We start from the raw sequence: 23,033 nt of genomic DNA, 5'->3' as shown, positions 1-23,033 counted from the left end.
ACACAAATAAATATCAAAGAAGGGAAGAACATCAATGTGAAATAAATGTTATTTTGTAGGCCAATTTGCAGATGATTAAAACCCAAGAGAGAAAAGAATAAAATCACTCCTCAAGGACTATTAGATAAAATGTTTCACTATGCTTTAAGTTCGAAGTTTTCCGTTTAAAATTAAAACACTGAAAATGTGATCTTGACGTAATAAGTTGTGTTTTATAAAGAACTTCCACATATGTTATTTTGGGCTGATCTTATAAAACACAGTAAGATATTGCTGGTATAAGCAACCATTTTATAAATTAAAAAAATAGGGTTGTGTGAGGTTAGCTTGACATGAATGGGGGTAGGGTCATAAATCAGGTTTTCAATCCCTAAGTCTACTGATTTACCTACCATACCTTACTACTTCTTAATATATAATTCTTAATATATAATTTATACTGTTCATTATTTTTGGTAATATACATGTAAATAATTGGAAGAGAAAGTGATATTTACATGCAATTTTTAAATTTCTGAAGGTTAGATAATATTTACAGCTTTAAGCAACATGCCATAGAAGTACAATAATGTCTAAGACTTTTCATCAAAATACAAACTACATTTGATACTATCACTCTTGAAAGCCTCCTGGGAAATAATGGCTTTTGGATTCTGCAAGTCAGCGTGACATGGCATACAAAATTGCATCTCATGCTGAGCCAACCAGGAAAATATATGTCATCACTATGTGACATTCAAAATTTCATCTGGAAACTATAATCTTGTTCTGACTGCTAAAACAGGGTGAAAAGACTGCATACAAAACAACTTGATTGATTTTTTTGCTGACTTCTTGCCAGCATATAAAAACTAAAATAGCATACTTATATCCAAAAAATCCATATCTGAAAAACTTGCAATGCACTTATTTATATCTCAAGTATTCTCAAAGAACTGTTCAAATCATATGCTATAACTTGAATTAATGGATTTCTGGGAAATTTTCTTTAAAATGAAACTGATAACACCAGAAAATTAATAAACTGTGCAAATCAGAACTGAATTGTTCAAACTACATACAACAAAAACACTTCCTAATTCCTTTCCCCCAAATGAATAAACTCTAGATTAAACCAAAACAAAATAAAACAAAACCTCTTGGAGTGTAGCTCAGTGGTAAAGAGCTTGCCTAAAATGCAGAAGGCCCTATATTTCATCCTGAGCACAATTTGCCTTAAATATCTGATATCTCATCTAGATTTTTCCCCATCCCTAGTTCATGCATATAATACCTTCATAATCCATTTACCTTCTTCCTATCCAAAAAATATGTGAATGTGACTGAGTCCAAGTGATATAGAAACATGTTTTAACTGTGCTGTGAGAAACTAGAAAAGGCAACATCAATACATACAAACTAAAATATTCAATTTCTGCTTTCCTATTATTTTCTGGTATTGTATCTCATGACCCTGCACAAAGGAATGGATACATGACCCAACCTGGGATGACACTGGACCAATCATAGTACCTTATCTCCTTGGCCTTAGTGACTATTCAATGTGGGCACATAATCCAAAACAGCAAAATTTTCCTTGGGTACATTTTCAATAGACAATGAACCTATTTCTCTTTTATAACAAATGGTTAAGCATGGAAGTTCAGAGGTACTACAGTCACATACACTGTTATACCAAGAAACCTGTGTTCAATAAGAGAAAGATAAGCCAACATGAAAAGACAAAGACCTGACAGTACAGTCTCTGATATTAAGTCATTCCAAAAAAAAAAAAAAATCTATTTTGTCTTTCTGATCATTTTGGTCATGGGTATCAGTAAATAAACTCCCACTGCCCACTTCTGAATATTCAGAAAATCTTTTTATAATTTAGAAATGTTTTTTTTTGTTTTTTTTTTATTGTAAACAAATGGGATACATGTTGTTTCTCTGTTTGTACATAGCGTAAAGGCATACCATTTGTGTAATCATAAATTTACATAGAGCAATGTTGTTTGATTCATTCTGTTATTTTTTCCCTTCCCCCCACCCCTCCCACCCCTCTTTACCCTCTATACAGTAGTTCCTTCCTCCATACTTGCCCCCCTCCCTAACCCTAACTCTAACCCTTCCCTCCCCCCCATTATGTGTCATCCTCCACTTAAATCTTTAGTTAATAAATCACCTATCAATCAGGAGTCAAACCAGGCAATATGTCAGTAGTTGTACATGCCCTGCCTTAGCAACAACATTATCCAGCCTGCACAGATCCTCAAAAACCTTTAAGCATATCATGGGGCTTATTTCCCATCTTTATTTCCTAAGAACTATTCCACCTCTTTCCCTTCTCTTTTTTAAAATTTGTTTCTTTTAGATATACTAAAGTGTATTTTGACAGATTATACATACATGGAGTATAATTTACCTAATTAGGATCAATGCTTGTGGTTGTACATGATGTAGAATTTCACCACTAATGTATTCATACATAAACATAGGAAAGTCAACCTCACTCCCTTCTTACCATCTGTCACATGGGTCTCAGTTCTTCCATTACCATATTCACTGGTCATTGTCCTGCTGACCCTCAGATGAAGCCTACAGACTTGGAAATAGTGGTACTGACTTTTTTTTATTATTTGGAGACTTTCTTCACCTATGACTTTCTCAACTACCTCAGACCATACACTTTTAATTTTAACTTGACTCCTTATGACCTGCAAATTGTTTCTATGGATGGCCTTGGAGCAACCCAGTTCTTTCCCCTTCCTTGCTTGTAATTTTCAAGAACAGTAATAGAATATGTAGGAAATGCAACATCCTTATAGGGAAGGACTGGTCAGAACAGAAACAGAACACTCAAAATGCTTTAGCCAGTAAGTCCCAACAACTCAGGATATAAAACACAGGGTAGCTGCTTTCTAGGGTCTCTGTTGTAGTTCAAGTGGGGTATAATGCTCTGATGAGAAACAGCTTTTCTGGATAGTTTTCCTGAACACTAAAGGCTCAGATCACAAAGAGTTCTAGGATTCTGTGGTCCCCTGCTTATCATCAGTAAGTAATTAATATACTTCATGTAATGCATTTCACATGAGTGTACTCTGTCTCTTCTGACAAGTTTATAGGTAACTAGTATGAACAGTGAATGGAGAATGCTCATTTCTGACCCCACTTGAGAGGTTTTTCTCTACGTAAAATTAAACATCCAGGTAAAACGTTGTAAAACAACAGAGTCCTTCCAACATGTGGTACACAAAACTAAAAATATGAAAATACATAGTTTGTTAATATTTAATTAAGTAGATCTCCTTATGTTAGAAGGCCACTGCTAACACTGTTAAGTATAAAGAAGGAAGAGAGGACAATCAACAACAAGAAGGGATTGGAACAATCCTGCATTTGTCCTGTTAACAGTGGCATAATTCACACATAATCTGCATGATTAAGGAGAAATCTAAATTTTATTAGGTTTTTTAAAGAAGCTGTCACGCTCCATAGATACACAACTGATACAAAAGACATAAAACAAATATAAAGGTTAAAGATAAAAAATTTATTTAAAAGAAAAGGCAACCCTTTCCATTAAATTGGAATAATTACATTTGGGAAGATGGAAATTCACTAGCCTGATATCAGTAAACCTTTCCAAAATGAACTGGAATGAAAGTAAGAATCCTGAGTGCAGTCATTAATGACCCTTTCCCTTCTTAGATCTATGGATCTCAGTGAGGTGACTTTTCAACAAAAAAGCATTTGGTCTTGATTTTTGTTCGATTTTGTCTCTTTCTTTCTGTTTTCTATAGATCCAAACTGGCTTGGGCCAAAATGTTTTGAAAGGGAAGGACTGATGTAGTACCAATAGTAATCAAAGTGCTTTACTTTAAAGGGAAGTAATTTCCCAGCATTAAAATAATTTATCTTCTAAAGCTTTCTCTCAGACTACATTTAGATGAATCTATATCTTACCTTCAAAATTTAAAAAAAAATGAAAACTTGAATATATTAAAAGGAATCATACAAACATATCTTCTGTTTTGGTCTTAGAGAAATTTTTTTTAAATCGAACAAAAAGATGAGGAACCCAAGAATTTGAAAAAAAAATATGAAGTATCAGTCTTAATCTCAAAAACAAAGGTCCCCCCCCCCAAAAAAAAATCCATGCTAAAAAAAAGGGGGGCTAGTATGTTTAAAAATTAAAAAAAACCTAATTTGCTTAATAAACTATTTTACTGGAATTAACAAATACTAACTACAATACACTCTCCAAGACACATTTAAGAAGTGTAATTATATCTTCATCTTTCTATCTGCTGATTTTCATAGGAGTTCTCCTATGAACACTAGGAATGCAATGTAGTAAGAATCAAATAAGTAATTGGTAGATAAAGCTTCTAAACAGTATCACTAAGTAATCAAGGAAAAAGTCAAAGTGTTAAAGATTTCAAGTCTATGAGTAAAAACATCTACACTATGGCTGACATATCAAAAGATCATCTAGAATCTGTTGAAATCCTTAGGAAACTAACTTTTGAAATGTTATCTAATTACAAACTTACCCGGATTGGTCAGAATTCATGCAAAAACAACTTAAAAGGGAATTTTAAGTATCATGTTAAGCTCTGCAAACTAACATTTTTCCACATGAATTTTTGGTTTAGAAATAAAAATGAATTTCTTAAAAAAAATGGGTAATTTTTTCTCACAAATGAGAAAAAAATTTGTATATGTATATTCACATTAAATTCTCTGATGATGTTCTGAATATTTCCAAATTGTTTTTATTTTCTATGTGCATTATCAAACATACTTCATTTTATTTTGAACTTCATTCTAAAATGGGAAAATATTTTTCCACATTTTATCCCTGAGAGAATAAAATCAATTGCACATTACACATAAATGTCTACCCTCATACTTTAATATTTTCCAATGAAATTGTCTAATTAATAATAAAAGAATGGGATTTTAAGCGAAATTGCATGATTAAAGCAACTTCTAATATACATAAATCCACACAAAAGTATTTATTCTATATTAATAATTCTTCACTGTAATTAGGAACATGTTTAATATTCAAAAAACAAATTAAGGATGACTTGAGATTTATAGATGATTAACTATTGGTGTAACTCATTTTGTTTATAATCCACAGGTTTTTTTTTGAAGGCCAGATCTTATTTATTTGTTACTCTTAAAAATTCTTATTTTTGACTGGACTCAGACTTAGAAATAGAAGCTCTCAGAGAGGACAGCCTGCGTCTCTTGGCAATGTGTTCCTGGCGTTTTTCTTTGGCTTCTTTCATTCTCTTAGCCAAAAGATTGGCATATTCTGCAGCCTCTTCCTTATTTTTCTTAGGACGCTGTTTCTTCAGAGCAATACGCAGGTGTTTGTGTTGCTGGACACGTGGAGTAACAAGACGCTGAATCTTCGGTGCTTTGGTCCTAAGTTTTTTACCTTCCTTGTTTAAGGGTTTTCTGACAACATATTGGCAGACATCATCTTCCTTGGATAGACTGAAAAGTTTGCAGATTCTACTAGCTCTTTTGGGCCCCAGTCTACGAGGTACAGTAGTATCCGTAAGTCCAGGAATATCCTTCTCTCCTTTTTTTACAATAACCAAGTTAAGAACGCTCAGATTGGCATCCACAATGCAACCTCGAACAGATTTGCGCTCTCTCTCTCCAGTTCGCCTTGGTCTGTAAACAGGAGTGCCCCTTACTCAGTAGCAGACGAACACGGCCATGGGTCGACATCCTGCTTCATGGGGAAGCCTTGTTTGTCCTTCCCGCCACTGATTCGGACCCCATGACCCTTCCATTCTTCACCCAGAGCGTCAGCAGCAACTTCTGTGGCCATACGCTTCTCATAAAAAGTACGAAGTTTGCGTTCATCATCCACTTCAATGAGTTTCTGGCAGCCAGTGGGCTGGGAAGGAGATACTCAGCTTCATTTTGGAGCCTATAATCCACAGTTCTTAAAATTATAAATTCAAAATATATCTCAGTGTCTCAGGAGCAGTTACTACTAGCACAAATTGGAAGTCTCTCTACTTACAATCACCCTAAAACAAAAATAAATGAACAAACAAAAAAGAGATTCCATTAAATGTTAAAAAAAAGTACACTACCCATGACTAGAATGATTTTTTTTTTTTAATTTAAAAGATTTTGAAATTTGGTCTGGGCACATTGGCACATGCCTGTAATTGCAGCAGCTTGGGAGGCTGAGGCAAGAGGATTGAAAGTTCAAAGCTAACCTCAGAAACTTAGTGAGACTCCATCTCAAAATAAAAATAAAAAGGGCTTGGGGTGTAACTCAGTGGTTAAGTGCCACTGGGTTTAATCCCCAGTACCAATTAATAAATTAATTAATGAAAATTTGGAATAACATATACATTGATGAAAATAGCAATACAATATGCTTTCTTTTATATATGGAACATGTTCCCTATATGTAAAATTAAAGGGCTACTTGAGTGCTTAGTTAACAATTACAAAACTTGTTGGTGTGTAAGCATAGACCAATATTTTTAAAAAATTGGAATATAATCACTGCTACAATATATATATGATTTAGGACTTCCAAGGTTATATTTAACAAATAGTCAAACCCAAGTACTGCTTATTAATTGAAGTTGGATTTTTTTTATTATCCCATATTGATTTTGGAAAAAAGATGATACTGATTTATTAGAGAATGAGGTCATCCAAAATGCATAAATACTTTTACTCTGATGAGGTTTATTTTGTAATTGCTGATTCATATTGTTGCAATAAAAAAATCACATTTAAAATAAAGTCTTACTTTGATAAAATTGTACTCTGTACATTTTTTCCCATTATTCTTCGGATGCTTTATTTGATATGTTTCTATCACTTTGTCTTCAGGTTTGCTGATTTCTCCTTCTGTAATGTCTAAATGTACTGCCAGTTCCACTGCATTTTTTTTTTTTTTTTTTTGTATCTTTCATGTCTAGAGTTGGGTCTGGCTGCTTTGGGTATCTTCCATTTTTCCCTCAATATGTCCAACTTTCAGTGAATCTGTCAACATTGTATGGTTACCTTGTTTTACATACAAATATTTAATGTACCTGCTAATTCTACCATGTGTGTCATTTCTCTCTATTGGTTAGTTTCTTTGGTGGGGGGTAGTTTTCTACTTCTTGACAACTGAGAAACAAACATTTTTGGTTTTGTTTTTAAATTATAACTTAAGAAGTATCCTGCTTTTTAATATTTTCATCTCTTTTGCAGACATTTTCATCATTTTCCAAATTAAAGTTCATAATATTTCAAAATGTATGTTAAAAACATGTCATACCTTTTAGGGGTTCCTAGGTTTGAAGGGTGTATCAGTTCTCTAGCAGAGTATTTAAGATCTTGTGAAATATATTATCTTCTTGTGCAGAATGCTTTCATTCCAGTTTGACCTACCCTCTGTGACTATCACTGAAACAGGGCAGCTCTGCTGTCAACACATTTCAAACTGATGCTGGCTACTTAACATTGGTTAACTGAGATCAAGAGAAGAAAAGACCTGCTTTCTGTTGAACATTAAAAGGCAAAATCAAACCAAATGCAGTAAGTAAGTCTTGGTCTTCATGTTTAGTGATGCGCTTAAGATCAACATCAACCATCAATTAAGAATATAAAAATAAAAAATAATTTTAATAAAAATCCAGCCAAAAAGTCAGATGTTGTGGCTCGCCTCTGCTGCCTCAACTACTTGGGGAGCTGAGGTAGGAAGATTGCTTGAGTTCAGGAGTTCATGGCCAGTCTAAGAAATATAGTGAGACCGTGACTCTTAAAAAAAAAAAAAAAAAAGGACTCAGGCATAAATTAACATTAACATTTCTCCACTGTAAAATGCAGTTAAAACTAAATTTGTGCACCTTAATTATGAACATACTTAAGACTGTTGAATATTATACTTCGAACTGATTAAGATGGTTTTTAAAAAGCACACCAAAAAAATAACTCAAGATGTGAAGATATGAAAAAGTATAAATATCTTACCAAATTCATTACAGTTTGTAATGCAATATAAATAATAAGTAAAACAATGATAACTACATTGAGACATAAATATGAATTAAAAGAAATCAGAAAACATGTTAATTTAATAACAAAGACTGCAGACTTTAAAAATAAAACAAACTTCCAAAACAAAATTCTGAGTAAAGAAAGGGTTTAATACAGAATATTTTCAAAAAAAAAGAGAACACTAGCACCAAATTCTCAACCGAAGTAAAAAGAGTGGATATCCAAGAGGAAGATACACAATTCCTAAATGAAGTTAAGCGCAGGGCTTTTTGACTTCCATAAATCTTCACAGTATCCAAATAGGATAAACAGTGGCACTGGTGTGATAGCTATTAATATTTATGCCAATTTGATTAATTACCTATATTTTGTGAAATACTGATGTTTTTACCTACAAAGAGAATACTTATAGACATTCTGAGTATTCTAAAGGAAGAAAAACATTACAGAAAAAACAATTATCCTCAACTCAAAGGGAGTAAAACCCCCAGAGTTCATACTTCGAATTTGAAGTAAGAAGTAACTCATTGTTTTTGCTTTCATAGTTAAAGAAAAAGTAATGATTAACGATAGGAAATTATGTTTTCAGCTTTTATTATTTTCCTCACTGAAAAAAAAATCAGTTAAATTCTTATAAAAACATGAACAGTGTAGTAAAGGAAATAATTCATAGATAACTGATACCATTTGTTAATTGATATGACAGATACAAACTTAAATATAAAACTTTTCCATGCATATACACATACATTGTTAAATTTTATATAATTCTATATTCTGTATTTTCATTTATAAATGTTTTCTATAATCATTAATTATCCTGAGCAATTATTTCAAATCAATTATCAAATGGGATTTAAAGAACAGAACTAAGTGGTAAGACAAGATAAAAATAAATGGTTTACATGTATACAGAGTAAATTTATTTTTATTAATAAACACTTATAAAAAGTGACAGTCATAAATCTTTATGTAAAGTACCAGTTCAAGAGAACTAAAGTTTGAAAAAACCTTGTCCATGCCAAAGGAATAATATCTATTTTTATAATCAAAACTCAACACAAGTGAATCTTTCAATGATTCAATAGGAAGTATATGCATTTTTATCAATTGATAAATAAAATATCAATGCAGTAAAGAGATCATAGATATTGACAAGTAGAAATGTAAGGATTCCATATGATAAACATAAAGTCATATTTTAGGAAAAGCAAAAGAGCACAAATAATTATATATAAGATCCCACAAAAACTTATTTTAGCACTGTTTATTCTTGTTAAGAACAATGAAGAATATGTTGGCATGACTTTCCGTATGTACGCAATCATTTAAAGTTCCTTAAGAGGAATCATGTCTTATTTATGACCTCAATTTCACTTAATAAGAGTCTTGCCCATCACAACCACTCAATGAGTGGTACTGATTTTTGCAATGTAAATCTTTATCAGTGTGCTTAGGAATATCTGAATAATAGGAAATAAAGCTAAATATTTAAAGAAAACATATAAAATTACCTAAAGAAAGTTTGACCATTATCATAAAAATTAGAAGTCAGAAAGAAAAAGATCACTGACAATGTAATCATAAAGTGCTTTCTTTATTATACAAAAGTCAAAGAATCATTTTATGGAAAAATACATTTTACATTTGCATAAATGATCTGGCTCTCAATTTGAGAGAAAGAGGAGAGAAGAAGATCGTGTATACTGTATAATGGTTTTCAAGAATTCACTTAAAGCTAGAATCACACTACTAGGAGACAATGCTCTGTGGGTTGCTTGCGTTTCTGCTTATCTTGCAAGTAGAGGCAGCAACCTTTCTTCCCAACTGTGTTTTCAGTATATTTGAATAGTGAACAGCTTCAGCAAACAGAGATGCCATTTGCCTTCAGAGGAAAGGGCAAGTTTGCTTAGAGTCTTGAAAAGTAGATGGAAAGACTCCCTTCAGAGAAAAGGGCACACATGCTTTTTATCCTTATAAAAGGTTCACCTCCTTAAATTTAAGATTCTTCTCCAATAACATAAGCCACCATATATAGATGGAACCTGGTCCTATTCATGCCACCCTGTAGGAACTGGGCTTAGAACACTAAGGGAAAAAATGCTAATACTGGGATTTTTGACAATGTATGTAATAAAGTCCATTCTCTTCATTCCTATAGTCTCATTTCTTCAGCCACCATCAATGAAATCCTGGTGGGCTAACTTGTCAAGTTTAGAAGCACAGTAAAACCAAAGACCCTTTAAAGTTCTTGACACATACCTGTTATTGTTTTTGTTTTTATAGGGCTGCTGGCATATTCAGAGGCCTGATATGATTGCTGCTTTGCCAAGGGTGCACTCCCAACAGACAGCTCATCCTCCTTCCTTCTACTAATTGGCATAACAAGAGGAACAGCTACCACAGGTTGCTGAAAGAGTCAAAATTGGGGGGAGGGATTATTGTCTTTCTTAACAAGGTTAAACATGGCATCCTTGAGGACAAACCTTCAAAATTTGGGGTTGAGGATATATTAAAATATTTTAAATCATTCTCTCCTTTGTTTCCTTCATCTTTCTCTTTTTGTTTCATATCTAGCAGGCCCCCTCATACTCAGGGAATATGTTCCAAGATTCCCAGTGGATGCATGACACTGACCACAGCCCCAAACCTTGGCTCTCCATATCCATGGGTTCTGCATGTATGTATTCAACCAAACATGGGTCAAAAATATTCACAGAAAAAACTGTACCTCTACTTATCATGGAACAGACCTTTTTTCTTATCATTATTCCCTAAACAATATAGATTAACAATCATTTAGAAAGCATTTACACTGTTATAGGTACTATAAATAATCCAGGGATGAGTTAAAGTATATAAGAGGATGTGTGAACGTTATATGCAAGTATGATGTCATTTTTTATGAGGGACTCAAGCATATGAAGATTTGGTATGGGGGGACAGGCAGTGGTTATGAAATCAACCCCTCATGGATTTTTGAGGGACTGTTTCTTCCTATACATAATTATAAACTTATATTTTATTTTTAAACTAGGAATAATAATAAAATAATAATAAAAATATAATAATTAACATATAATAAGACATTTAAACTTAAGCATTATATATTTGTACAATTTTTCATTTAATATTTTAAAATCATGGTTATTAATTCTGTGAAAACCAAAAAAGCATGCAAGTACTCAGTTAACATAAACTGCAATAAGAATCATAAAGATAGTATGGAAATGTCAAATCAAAGCTGAAATTGCCTTGGGAAATTATGATTCCAAACAAAGGGAATGTTATCATTGTAAAGTTATATTTTTAGGAATATACTTTATAAACTATTTATGTAAACATGGACAGTCCAGTTTTTTGAAGACATACTAAGAAATATATATATTTTGTCTGACAAAGGGATAACCATAGCACATTTAGAAAGCAAAGAAAAATACCTATAGTTAGACGAAGCTGGAAAACATTATGATTCTATGTCGAATGCATGAGTGCTGAGCTAGACAATAAAGCAGCTGTTTCATCTTTGGTCACTGAAATAAAGGTTGATGTTACTGCTGATGACTCCCCAAATAATTCTGTCATATTTTTGGCAAAAAAAGGGGGGAATTTTTAAGTTTTCTTAGGATCAAAGATCAATATAGAACTGGGTAGAAAACAATCAAGTGTTGAGTTTTAGCCATAAGTGAGAAAAAATTTCCAACTTGAAAAACAACAGATGATAACTGTAGTACAGCCGTATCTGAGCTTGCAATACAGTTGTATCTGACAGACACTGGTCATGGTGCAGTGAGTCCAGTGATATTCTCAACATCATGAAGAGTAAAGTTTACAGATATGTAAATAGAGAAATGAGGGGGAATGGCAAAATATCTTACAAGTTGCTAAATGGAGTGGCAAAATGATATGAAATTTGAAAATAGGAGACTGAAATGATTATTTATATATATATATAAATAATCGACATATTTAGTATTATATTAACTATATTTAATAATATATTTAATATTTTAAATTGCAGTTTTAATACTAAGACTTTAGTCAAACTGATAATACTTAAAATAAATATAAATAGAAAACAGCTTTTAAGACCTAGGTGAGAAATATTCAACACATCATAAATTTCAGTCATTTACAATTCCTCATCTATAAAATAGGGGGTTAGGCATCTTTATTAGAAAACCACTTTATACTCCAAAAGGGACTTCATAATCCCTTAAATTCTGTTTATCATTTACATTCCTGGAATACAACCAAGTACTATAAGAAATTATAATCAAGTTCAGGATTAAATTAGAAAACGTATGTGTTGCATAGTGTGACACTGAACTCAAGCACTGTAGCTAAAAGATGAAATTAATGAAAGCCATAGTAGTGGCAATACCCAACAACAATACCAAAATGTCTTTGGGTAACTGAAATTCTGAATGTCTTTTCACATTAGTAAGAATACATTCAAAGGCCAGTCAAAAACTCTTACCATGAGAGTAATGCTCTTGTATGTCTTATAAACAAATGTATATAAAACACCTATAATATAAAATACCCATAATGGTACCCAACAAAGCCTCAATAATATCCACTGAATGACTATTAATACAGAAACTATATATTAACCACATGATACAGGAAGTTAGACCAGTGTTTCCCTCTACTGTTCTGGAAATATGGTTACACCAATCAAAAATATCAAAAGAAGCAATATTTATATTTAGTTACTTTTTATTTCACTTGGAATAATACTGCAGATTCCTCAACATTCAGTTGCATTCTGGCCCCAGATCTCTCCTATCCTTTCCCCATCAATGTCCCATCTAAAGCTTTTCAAACTCCCCCTTCCTAATTTATCATTAAATTATCAAGAGAGGCTTATAAAGAATAACTCCACATTCACATTTTAGTTAATTAATAATGGCTATGATAGTTATACAAGTTCTTGAGATTAATTTTTACACACATATTTATTAAGTGCCATTTTGGAAAATACATATAAGTGCTCTTAAACTGCATATATCCTTGGGAAATTCCTTTTGCATTAAACATAATATTGAGACATCATACCAAGAAATATGAGATGTTAGTAAGCATTATGTCATTTGAATAGGTCATGCTTTATCCCCATGCCTTCAGAGGCATTTAGTTATTTCCATTTTTACACTATATGAATATATAATAATGACTTATACATGATTCCTTAAGCTTATATGGATGTCTAAAAGCATACCTACATCAAGAGGTAGAATTTGGAGGTTATACAGTCTGCCTATTTTCAGTTGTATTAGATATTAGCAAATATATTTATTTTCACCAACAACAGAACTAATCATTCTCTAAATTTCCACCAATACTACATATTGGCATTTTTTTCAACCAAGAGATTTTAGAAGTAAAGATGAGTGATCAACAGCTGAAAAATGATTAAGATGGGTGAGGAGAACTTGTGATTCAACACTATTCTCTCAATTGTACAGATAAAAAAAATTAAGACAGTATTTTTAGAAGTAAATTTTGGGGTATTACTGAACTATGTAAAAGAGTAATGTTATAAATTCTGATGAAATGTAAATTGTATGCCAATTTTGAAAGCAATCTGGCAATATAACCATCTTAAAATAAGACTTGAAATGCCAAATTACTTGTGAAGAACTACTAATTACACTTCTAAAAATATACTTAATGAATAAGAAGAATGCAAAGTTTTAGATATGAAGATCTATACTCCAATATTATTTGCAACCCCAAGTAAGAGAGATAATGGATATTTATTAGTTTTCCTTAAACAAAAATATTATATTTGAACACAGAATTTAAATTTAAATTTCAAAAGTAATAAAATAATATAATAAAAATAAAATGAAAAACAAAAGCCCTTGAATATGCTTGGTATCAATTAAATGAATGTCTAATTTACTTAAATAAGCTGCTAGAACACTCAATTTGATTTTCAAGGATATCTACGGAATGCTAGAAGTAACTGTACCAATTACCAACAAACAAACAACAACAACAAAAAACTAACCAAGGATTTATAATAAAAAATCTTCTCTAATGTTTCCCGCCATTTTTCTCACTACTCTATTCATCCATACTCTACATTTTGTAAGAGTAACTTTCTAAAATACAAATGTTTACATCAGCTTCCTATGCATTTTTTATCCTTTAGGAAAGTCTCAAATAAATAGCATTACAAATAAAATCCTTTAGGAACTGGTTCCCCTTTCTACCAGTCTCCACAAGAAAGTTAACTTCCAGTTCAGAAACAAAACTAACTCCTCCTTGCCATGATTTTGCATTTTCTTTGTCTTTGCTCTACTAATTCCATTGGAAACAACCTTGCCTGTCTGGTTTACTCCTGTGATGCTCAGCTTATTTCTTAATTCCTCCTATTCACATGTTCTCAGCATGTGAGAACCATTTCTCTTTTATTTTCATATCGTCTTGGACATATACCTACATAGCAAATAGTAAATATGGTTTTTCTATATTCTTTAATATTCTCAAATACACTAAATACTCCTAAAGAAATACTCTCAACAATAACTTCAATTTCTGAAGAACTGGTGCCTAGTACACAGTCTTATATTCTGTAACTACTTATTAAAAGAAAGAATGATACATTAGTAAGAATGGCATAAATTTCAAATGAATTAGCATAATGTGAAGAAAAAAAAACTTTTAAAAGATGCTATGTTGGGACTGGGAGTGTAGCTCAGCAGTACAGCATGTGCTTAGCATGAGCAAGGGCCTGGATTCAATTCCTAGCAGAAAGAGAGAAAGAGAAGGAGACACTGAGAGAAGGAAGGAAGGAATGAAGGTTGGAAGGAAGGAAGGAAAGAAAGAAAAGAGAGATGCTCCTTGTATTTTATCTTTCAGTAAATGTTTTAATTGTTACATAATTATGAAACCATGCATTTTTCTTCTACCAATTAGCATTAATTTAGACAGAAAAAAGAAGGATACAAAACCTCTTCAAACATAGAAAGTATCAATATGGCCTCAAAAATGGTCAGTTCTTCTATTTACAAACCAAGTGACTGAAGGTAAGTAAAGCTCAAAAAACAGCAGTGTTTTCAACTTTAAAATGAGAATAATAAAACAAATGACCACAATTACATGTAAGAATCCTGACACAGAAAATTTAAGTATTCTAGAAACTACAATTACCTATTTCTTGCTTTTTAATTTGTACCCTTTTAAACAAAGATACATCTGAAACTTTCTGTATAAACAATCCTATTTTAAGCATTAGGAATTCAATAAGCAGGAAACGGTAAGATAATAAAAAAAAGAGGAGGAGAAAATGGTAAGATAATAAAAAAAGCTAACATTTACTAAGCAATGTCCTATGTCAACAAACAGCTAGACACTATGAGGGAAAGCAGGGCCATGAAACAGGGTGGCCTAAATTGTCTTATTAATCTATCTGCTTTATAAGCAATTGAACAGAAAGCTCCTTCAATAGTCAAAGAAATTCTGTGTTGAGCTGCAATATTTTATAAATAAAATTAAGAAACAGAATTGCTCAAAAGGAGTAGAGCAAGGCACAAAGAAATTCTTGCACATCCATAAAAAGAGAACCAATGAAGAGTCATAGATAACTATACTAAGTAATTGCAGAAACGATGTACTCATTAAGAGAAAAAGAGATCTCTCACCTGTGGTATGTGTCTGCTTGTTCGTTTCTGAGGTTGATAGATGAGCCATGCATATAAGATTGGGTCAATATTAACAGCAAGTCCTTGTACACTACAAAGAAGTACAGCACCTAAAAAACAAGATTTTAAAACTCTCATAATTCCTCATGGAAACGAATAAGCTTGAATCAATTTACAAGTCAATGACTGCAAGAAAATGATAGTTAATAATAAGTGTTGGCAAGAACATGGAGGAATTCAAACCCTTACACAGCAATGTAAAGTTGAGTAATCACTTTGGAAAACAAGTGTGGCATTCCCTCATTTAAAAATCAAAAACAAACAACAACAACAACAACAACAAAAACACATCTTATAATATGACCCAGTAAATGCTTTCTTAGGTACAAACCAAGGAGAATGGAAAGCAAATGTCTACCAAAAAATTAGTACTTAAATTTTAATATAACATAATTTATAATAGTTAAAACAATACATACGTTCATAAATTGATAACTGGATAAACAAAATGTGGTATAGGCATACCCTGGAATATTATACTCCCATTAAAAATAAAGTACTGATACAGGCTACAAAATGGATGAACACTGCACACTTTACACTAAATAAACCAGTCACCAAAAAATACATATTGTAATATTTTACCTACTGAAAATAGCCAGAACAGGTTAAAGCATAGTGACAAAAAGAGACTTAGTGGTCACCAGGCCTGGCAAGTGGGGAAAGTGGAAATAACTGCTAATAGATATGTAGGGTGTCTGCATTTTAATAATAAGCACTTATTAATTGTGCCAGTTACTGTTTTTCATTGTGACATTTGCATAATGTGTATAATATGATTTGATCAAATCTACATCTTTCTACTGATCTCTCTTACCCTCACCCGTCTCTAATAGGCTTTCTTCTTCTACTTTCATGTCATCCTTCTTTTTTCTTTTTTTTTTCCTTCCTAGCTTTCACGTGAGGGGAAACAATACTTTTCCTGAGACTAGCTTATTTTGCTTGACAAAACGATATTCATTTCCATCCATTTTTCTCCAAATGACATAATTTAATTCTTCTCTATGAATGATTTTCCATTGTGTATATATACCACATTTTCCTCATCTATTCATGACTTTATGGGCATCTAGGCTGACTCCACAACTCAGCTATTATAAATAGTGCCATGATAAACATGAGTATATGGGTGTCTCTTTTGAATAGTTTTTATTGAAATTAATGAGAAATTATGGAATTAGAAAATGGTGATTTCACAAGCTTGTGAATACAATCATTCCATAGTATCTGTAGGGTGTTGATTCCAGGACTCCCATGGATATAAAAATCTGTATATGCCCAAATACCTTCTATAAAATGATAAATTATTTGTATATAACCTACAGGATAATCCTGCATACTTTAAATCATCTCTAGATTATAATACAAATTCATAGTAAATGTATGTATGTAATTATATACTATATTGTTTAGTGACTAATGACATAATTGTATGTGTTCAAATATTTTTGACTGACGATTGAATCTGTGAATGCAGAACACATTGATGAAGAGGGTCAACTGCACACTAAAACTCATTAAATTATCAATTCAATGAAAAGTGAACTAAATTGCACTCAAAATGTATCATTAAAAATAATAAGCTTAATTTTTTAGGCAAAGAGCAACTTCAGTACTGCCCTTGAGAATGGAATATTATCTCTTTGTTAAAAACATAAAACTAATTCAAGATTTAAAAGAAAGCTTTATTATACTCATTCAATAAATCACTGAAAATTATAGCTTTGGTAAAAAGCATAGAGAGAACTGCCTATGGGAAATATAGGCTAACAACCCAATCAGACATTTCCCCACACCACCCAACCCCCCCAAAAATCACAAAGCTTAAATTAAACAGATCCTTACTAATTAAAACATTTTTTTTCTTTTTCTGATAAAAAAGTAGCTCACATGAAACTAAACTAAAAGCAAATACCAAATTCTTAATTTATGTGCAAGTTATTTTTACTTGTAAATAAATTCTGCATTTCTACATAGTTTTCAATACAAATATTATTAGCTCCACTAGGATGTATAAGACATAAAGGACTATTTGTCATTTCTGTTATGATCTGCATCTTCAAAATCAAGACAAGTACCTGCTATATGGTAGGGACTAAAAACAGTATGTTGGAATAAATGGTGGACAGGTTGTCAGGTAAGTGAAAAAAGCCCATGTGTTCTATTATGTCTTAGAATATTTAAAACAGTACAATTAGTACTAACACTATGAAAAGTGATCCACACAGCCACAGAAAGGAACTAAGAGGAAGGAGAAATTTATCCTTTATTCAAATGTTGTACAGAATTTTCAAATAAGAAAGAAGTGCCATGTACACTTCTGTTCAACTTTGTAGAGTTACTTATCCCATTAGCCCAGAATTAATACAGATCCCTAAGCAGCACACTAAAGACAACATAAGTGATGCCGTCCCCCATGTGTCAATGCATGTGCTGCTGAGAAACAAATCACTAAATACATGTCAGGAAGGAAAGATGGGAGAATCTAAATACAAGATGATCACAAAAGGAAATTCCATAATTGTTAACTGAAAAATCTGATTTCGTATATATTTTGGACTTTTACAGATTTTAAATATCTGCTGAGAAGCTAATTTCTCTACTTCTCAAATATCACAAGTATATAAAACAAAAGCTTAAAATACTATATTACATTAATAAAAATAGGAATTTCCCAAAATCATATTCAATTTTCTAAACAATTCTATGAACTCTATTACAGCAGAGACTATCATTGCCACGTCATAACAAAAACACAGTACTATAGATTGCAGCTACATTTAATTTGCAAGTGTTCTTATTTTATGTGTCATTCTATCCCAAAATATTAGCTGAGAAAGAGAATTTGTCTCCAGATTTAAAAATTGTTCATGAAACCTTCTGATTTTAAAGCACTGAACACAATTTGAACTTTTAATTTAAAAAATGTATAATTCCATCTTAAGTGTTAAAAGATTTTTCTAAAATCCATAGAAATATGAAATTGAAATTAGAATTTCTATGAAACGCTGTCTCCCACATGAGCCCAATATAAGTAATTTATTATATGTATATTTATATATAACACTTTATATATAAAGATATTTATATAAAAATGTATGTACAAATGTAATATATAGATATATGTATGTATATTTATATATATATATATATATATATATCCATAAAGGATATCTAATTATAGAACACAACATGATTGTGCTATATAGTGTTTATGATCAGAATGATGTACATTCTGAAAAATAAATGAATGAATCAATCAAACTTACAACAATAATGGAAATATGTCATACTGGGGGCTAGAAAGGGTAAAAGACAATTTTCCAAAGATATCTTCCAAAGTAAGAAGCAAAAAAAAAAAAAAAAAAATGCTAGAAAATGAGCAAAAAAGACTAAGAAAAGTCAAATTATCTCTTTTTGCTGATAACATGATTCTATATTTAGGAGAACAAAAGTAAAAAAAAAAAGAAAAGAAAAACTTCTGCCAGAAGATTTCTAAAGCTGATAAACAAATTTAGCAAAGCAGCAGGATACAAGATCAACATATATAAATCTATCACTTTTCTAAGCTCCAATAATGAATCTGCTGAAAAATAAATAAATAAATAAATAAAAGAAATCAGGAAAACTAACCCATTCACAATAAGCTCAAAATGGGGAAAAAAATGGTTTAAGAAATATTCAGGTATAAATCTAACCTAGGATGTGAAAGACCTCTAGAACAATAGCTACAGAACAATGAAGAAAAAAACTGACGAAGATCTTTGAAGATAGAAAGTCCTCTCATTTTCATGGATAGACAGAATTAATATTATCAAAATGGTCATACTACCAAAAGCATTACACACATTCAACGCAACCCCCATCAAAGTACCAATGACACTCTTCTCAGAACTGGAAAACATACTTCAAAAATTGATTTGGAAGAATAAGAGACCCAGAATAGGCAAAGCAATTCTGAACAAGAACAGCAAAACTGGAAGCATCACCATACCTGATCTCAAATTATACCACAGCGCTATAGTAACAAAAACTGCATGATACTGACATCAAAACAGACATGAAGACCAATGAAAAAGAACAAAATACACAGAAAATCCACAAACATACAGTCATCTGATACTCAACAAAGTTGCCTAAAACATACATTAGAGAAAAGACAGTCTTTTTAACAAATGGTGCTAGGAAAACTGGATATCCCTATGTAGAAGAATAAAACTTTATCCCTATTTCTCACACTGCAAAAAAGACAACTCAAAGTGGATCTAAGACCTAGCAATTAGACCAGAAACTAATCAACTGCTAGAAGAAAACATAGGCTCAGCACTCCTACATAATGATATAGGTACCAACTTCTTTAATGAAACTCCTAAAGCATAAGAATTAAAACTAAGAATCAGTTAGTATGATGGCATGAAACTAAAATCTTATGAACAGCAAAGACACAATGAAGAGCAAGACGAGAGAGCCTACAGAATGGGAAAAGATCTTTGCCATTTGTTCCTTAGGAATTAACATCCAGAATACATAAAGAACCCCAAAGTTCAACAACAAAAATAAAAATTAAAAAAAAAAAAAAAACAATTAGGCATGGGCAAAAGAACTAAAGAGACACTTCTTAAAATAAAAACTACAAATGAAGAACAAACATATGAAAAAATGTTCACCATCTGTAGGGATCTGGAAAATGTAAATTAAAACTACACTGAGATTTCATCTCACTCCAGTCAGAATGGCAATTCTCAGGAATACAAATAATAATAAATGCTTGTAAGAATGTAAGAGAAAAGTACACTCACACATTATTGGTGAGATTACAAATTAGTACAACTACTCTGGAAAGCAGTATGGAGAATTCTCAAAATACTAGGAATAAAACCACCATATGACATAGCCATCCCACTCCTTCGTATATAGCCAAAAGATTGAACTCAGCAAACTACAGGAATATTGCCACTGTGATGTTTATAGCAGCATACATCACAATAGCCAAATTATGAAACTAGACCAGATGTCCATCATCAGATGAATGGATATAGGAGATGTGCTATATATACACAATGAAGTTTTACTAAACCGTAAAGAAGAATCAAATCATGGCATTTAAGTGGAGACAAGAAGAAGACATCATGCTAAGTGAAATAAGCCAGACGTAGATGAGTTTTAGCTCATATGCAGAAGCTAGACCAAATTAAGGCAGGAAGGAAAAGAAAAGGTTGAGGAGGTAATTTCGTGGAAACAGAAGAGACAGCAGTGGAGCAGAGGAAGGTGACTACAGGAGAGGGAGGAGGAAAAGGGAAGAATGGAGGAATTAATCCAACCAAACTATCCTATGTACATATATGAATATACCATATAAATTTCACCTTTATGTATATCTGTAGTGTACTAATTTAAAAACAAGCTACAAAGAGAAGAAAAACCAGAAGAGTACAGGAAAGGGAAAAGGCACAGGTGGAGAGAAGTAAATGGGGATACTGGGGACAGACCCAGAACAAAGCAAATTGTATTCCATTTTTGTATAATTTTATCACAATGAACCCCAAGCACTCATAAATACAAAAGGTGGAGAAGTTCAGTTGCCCTGAGGATGCAACTGGGATCCTGAAACTCTGGAGAGCGGAATGAGAACTAGACAACCCTTCGATTTTCTTTTGAGGCTGAAAACCCTAGTCACTGACAAAAAGGACAATTACATTTAGATGAAATTAATTGTCATATGAGCCAGAAATAAAGATATACCAATGTTACTCAACAAAAAATTAGCAAACAGTGCAGAAGGAAACTCACTGTAAAGTCAGAAGTACTAATAAATTAAGACACCCTCCTTCTGCCCTCCCCCGCAAAAAAAAAAAAAAAAAAAAAGAGCTACTCAAATACAGAATATAAAACAGGAAATATAAAATGTTTAAAAACCACTAGGATATTGTGATAAAAGTATTGAAAAAATATCAGTGAAAAGGTTTTTTTAAATGGAACTTATGCAAATGACAAATTATTGAAATAAAAATCTCAGAGGACAAGATAAAAGCAGATTACATACAACTGAAAAGATAATTAGTGAAATGAAAGAATGAGATAACTTAGAATGCAGTATAGATAGAAAAGTAAATACAATCTAGTAAAGAAAGCTACAGAGGTCTAAGTAAGAAGATATAACATATGTCTAAATGGATACCAAAAAGGCTATACTAAAGAATGAGGAAGAGGCAACACTGCCAAAAAAATAATGACCGAGAATTTTATAGAATGGTTGAAAGACAATAAACCTCAAATCTAGACGGTTTACTGAACCCCAAACTGGATAATTAAACCTACACTAAACAAAAAAGAAGAAGCTGAAAAGAAAGGAGAAGGAAAGGAGGTAGAAAGTAAGGGAAGAAAAACAGAGGATTAGCAAATATCCCAAAATAAAAAAGACAGATCATCTGAGGAAAGAAAGGGGGGAAAAAAAATAGATTGAATACCAAGTTTTTGGCAAATAGTTGGTGATACTAATTATATTATTTTACTTCAGAATTTGCATATGTTGCATAATCATTTAAAAGTAAAGGAGGAAAAATAAGAAATTAAACTGATTTTTAAAAATTAAGATAATTTGCTGAGGCTGGCTTTGAATACAAGATCCTCTTGCCTCAGCTCCCTGAGTCACTGGGGGGAAAAGGTACACTCATACATTGCTGGTGGGACTGAAAATTGGTGTAATCACTATGGAAAGTAGTATGGAGATTCCTAAGAAAACATGGAATGGAACCACCATTTGACCCAGTCATCTCAGTCCTAGGTTGATACCCAAAGGACTGAAAATCAGCATACTATTGTGACACAGTCACATCAATGTTAACAGCAGATTAATTATCAATAGCCAAATCATGGAACCAACCTAGGTGCCCGTCAACACATGAATGGATAAAGAAACTGAAGTATATATACACAATGGACTATAACTCAGCCTTAAAGAATGAAATTATGGCATTTGCTGACAAATGGATGGAACTGGAGAATATCATGCTAAGCAAAACAAACCAATTTCAAAGAACCAAAGGCGGAATGTTTTCTCTGACATGTGGATGCTAATTCACAATGGGGGTGCTAAGAAAGAATAGAGGTACTTTGAATTAGACAGATGGGAGTGAAGGGAGAGGCAGGAATGATAGCAGAATGAATCAAACATTATTACCCGATGTGCATATATGATTACACAACCTGTGTAACTCAACATCATGTACAACCAGAAGAATGAGAAATTATACTCCATTTAGGTATGATGTATCAAAATGCATTCTACTGTCATGT

The 23,033-nt window shown here is 32.1% G+C and overlaps 1 protein-coding gene and 1 pseudogene across 2 annotated transcripts in view; both read right to left on the bottom strand.

The window, feature by feature from the left end:
* The window catches only part of LOC306653220 (intermembrane lipid transfer protein VPS13B-like), a gene marked incomplete at its 5' end in the record, with an annotated part of 899,457 nt that overhangs the window by 462,564 nt on the left and 413,860 nt on the right, over positions 1 to 23,033 (bottom strand). The window contains 2 exon segments of the mRNA XM_079126163.1: positions 10,285 to 10,432; positions 15,678 to 15,787. Of these exon segments, the coding sequence (XP_078982289.1) occupies positions 10,285 to 10,432; positions 15,678 to 15,787 (258 nt within the window).
* On the bottom strand, positions 5,152 to 5,930 carry LOC306653378 (small ribosomal subunit protein eS6-like; annotated as a pseudogene). The gene has a single exon. The product of its transcript is annotated as a small ribosomal subunit protein eS6-like (transcript).

This window comes from Sciurus vulgaris, assembly GCF_902686455.1.
Source record: "Sciurus vulgaris genome assembly, chromosome: 1".
In the NCBI taxonomy this organism is placed as follows: Eukaryota; Metazoa; Chordata; class Mammalia; order Rodentia; family Sciuridae; genus Sciurus; species Sciurus vulgaris.
The sequence above is the reverse complement of the archived record's forward strand: the minus strand, read 5'-3'. Positions and strand labels throughout refer to the sequence as shown.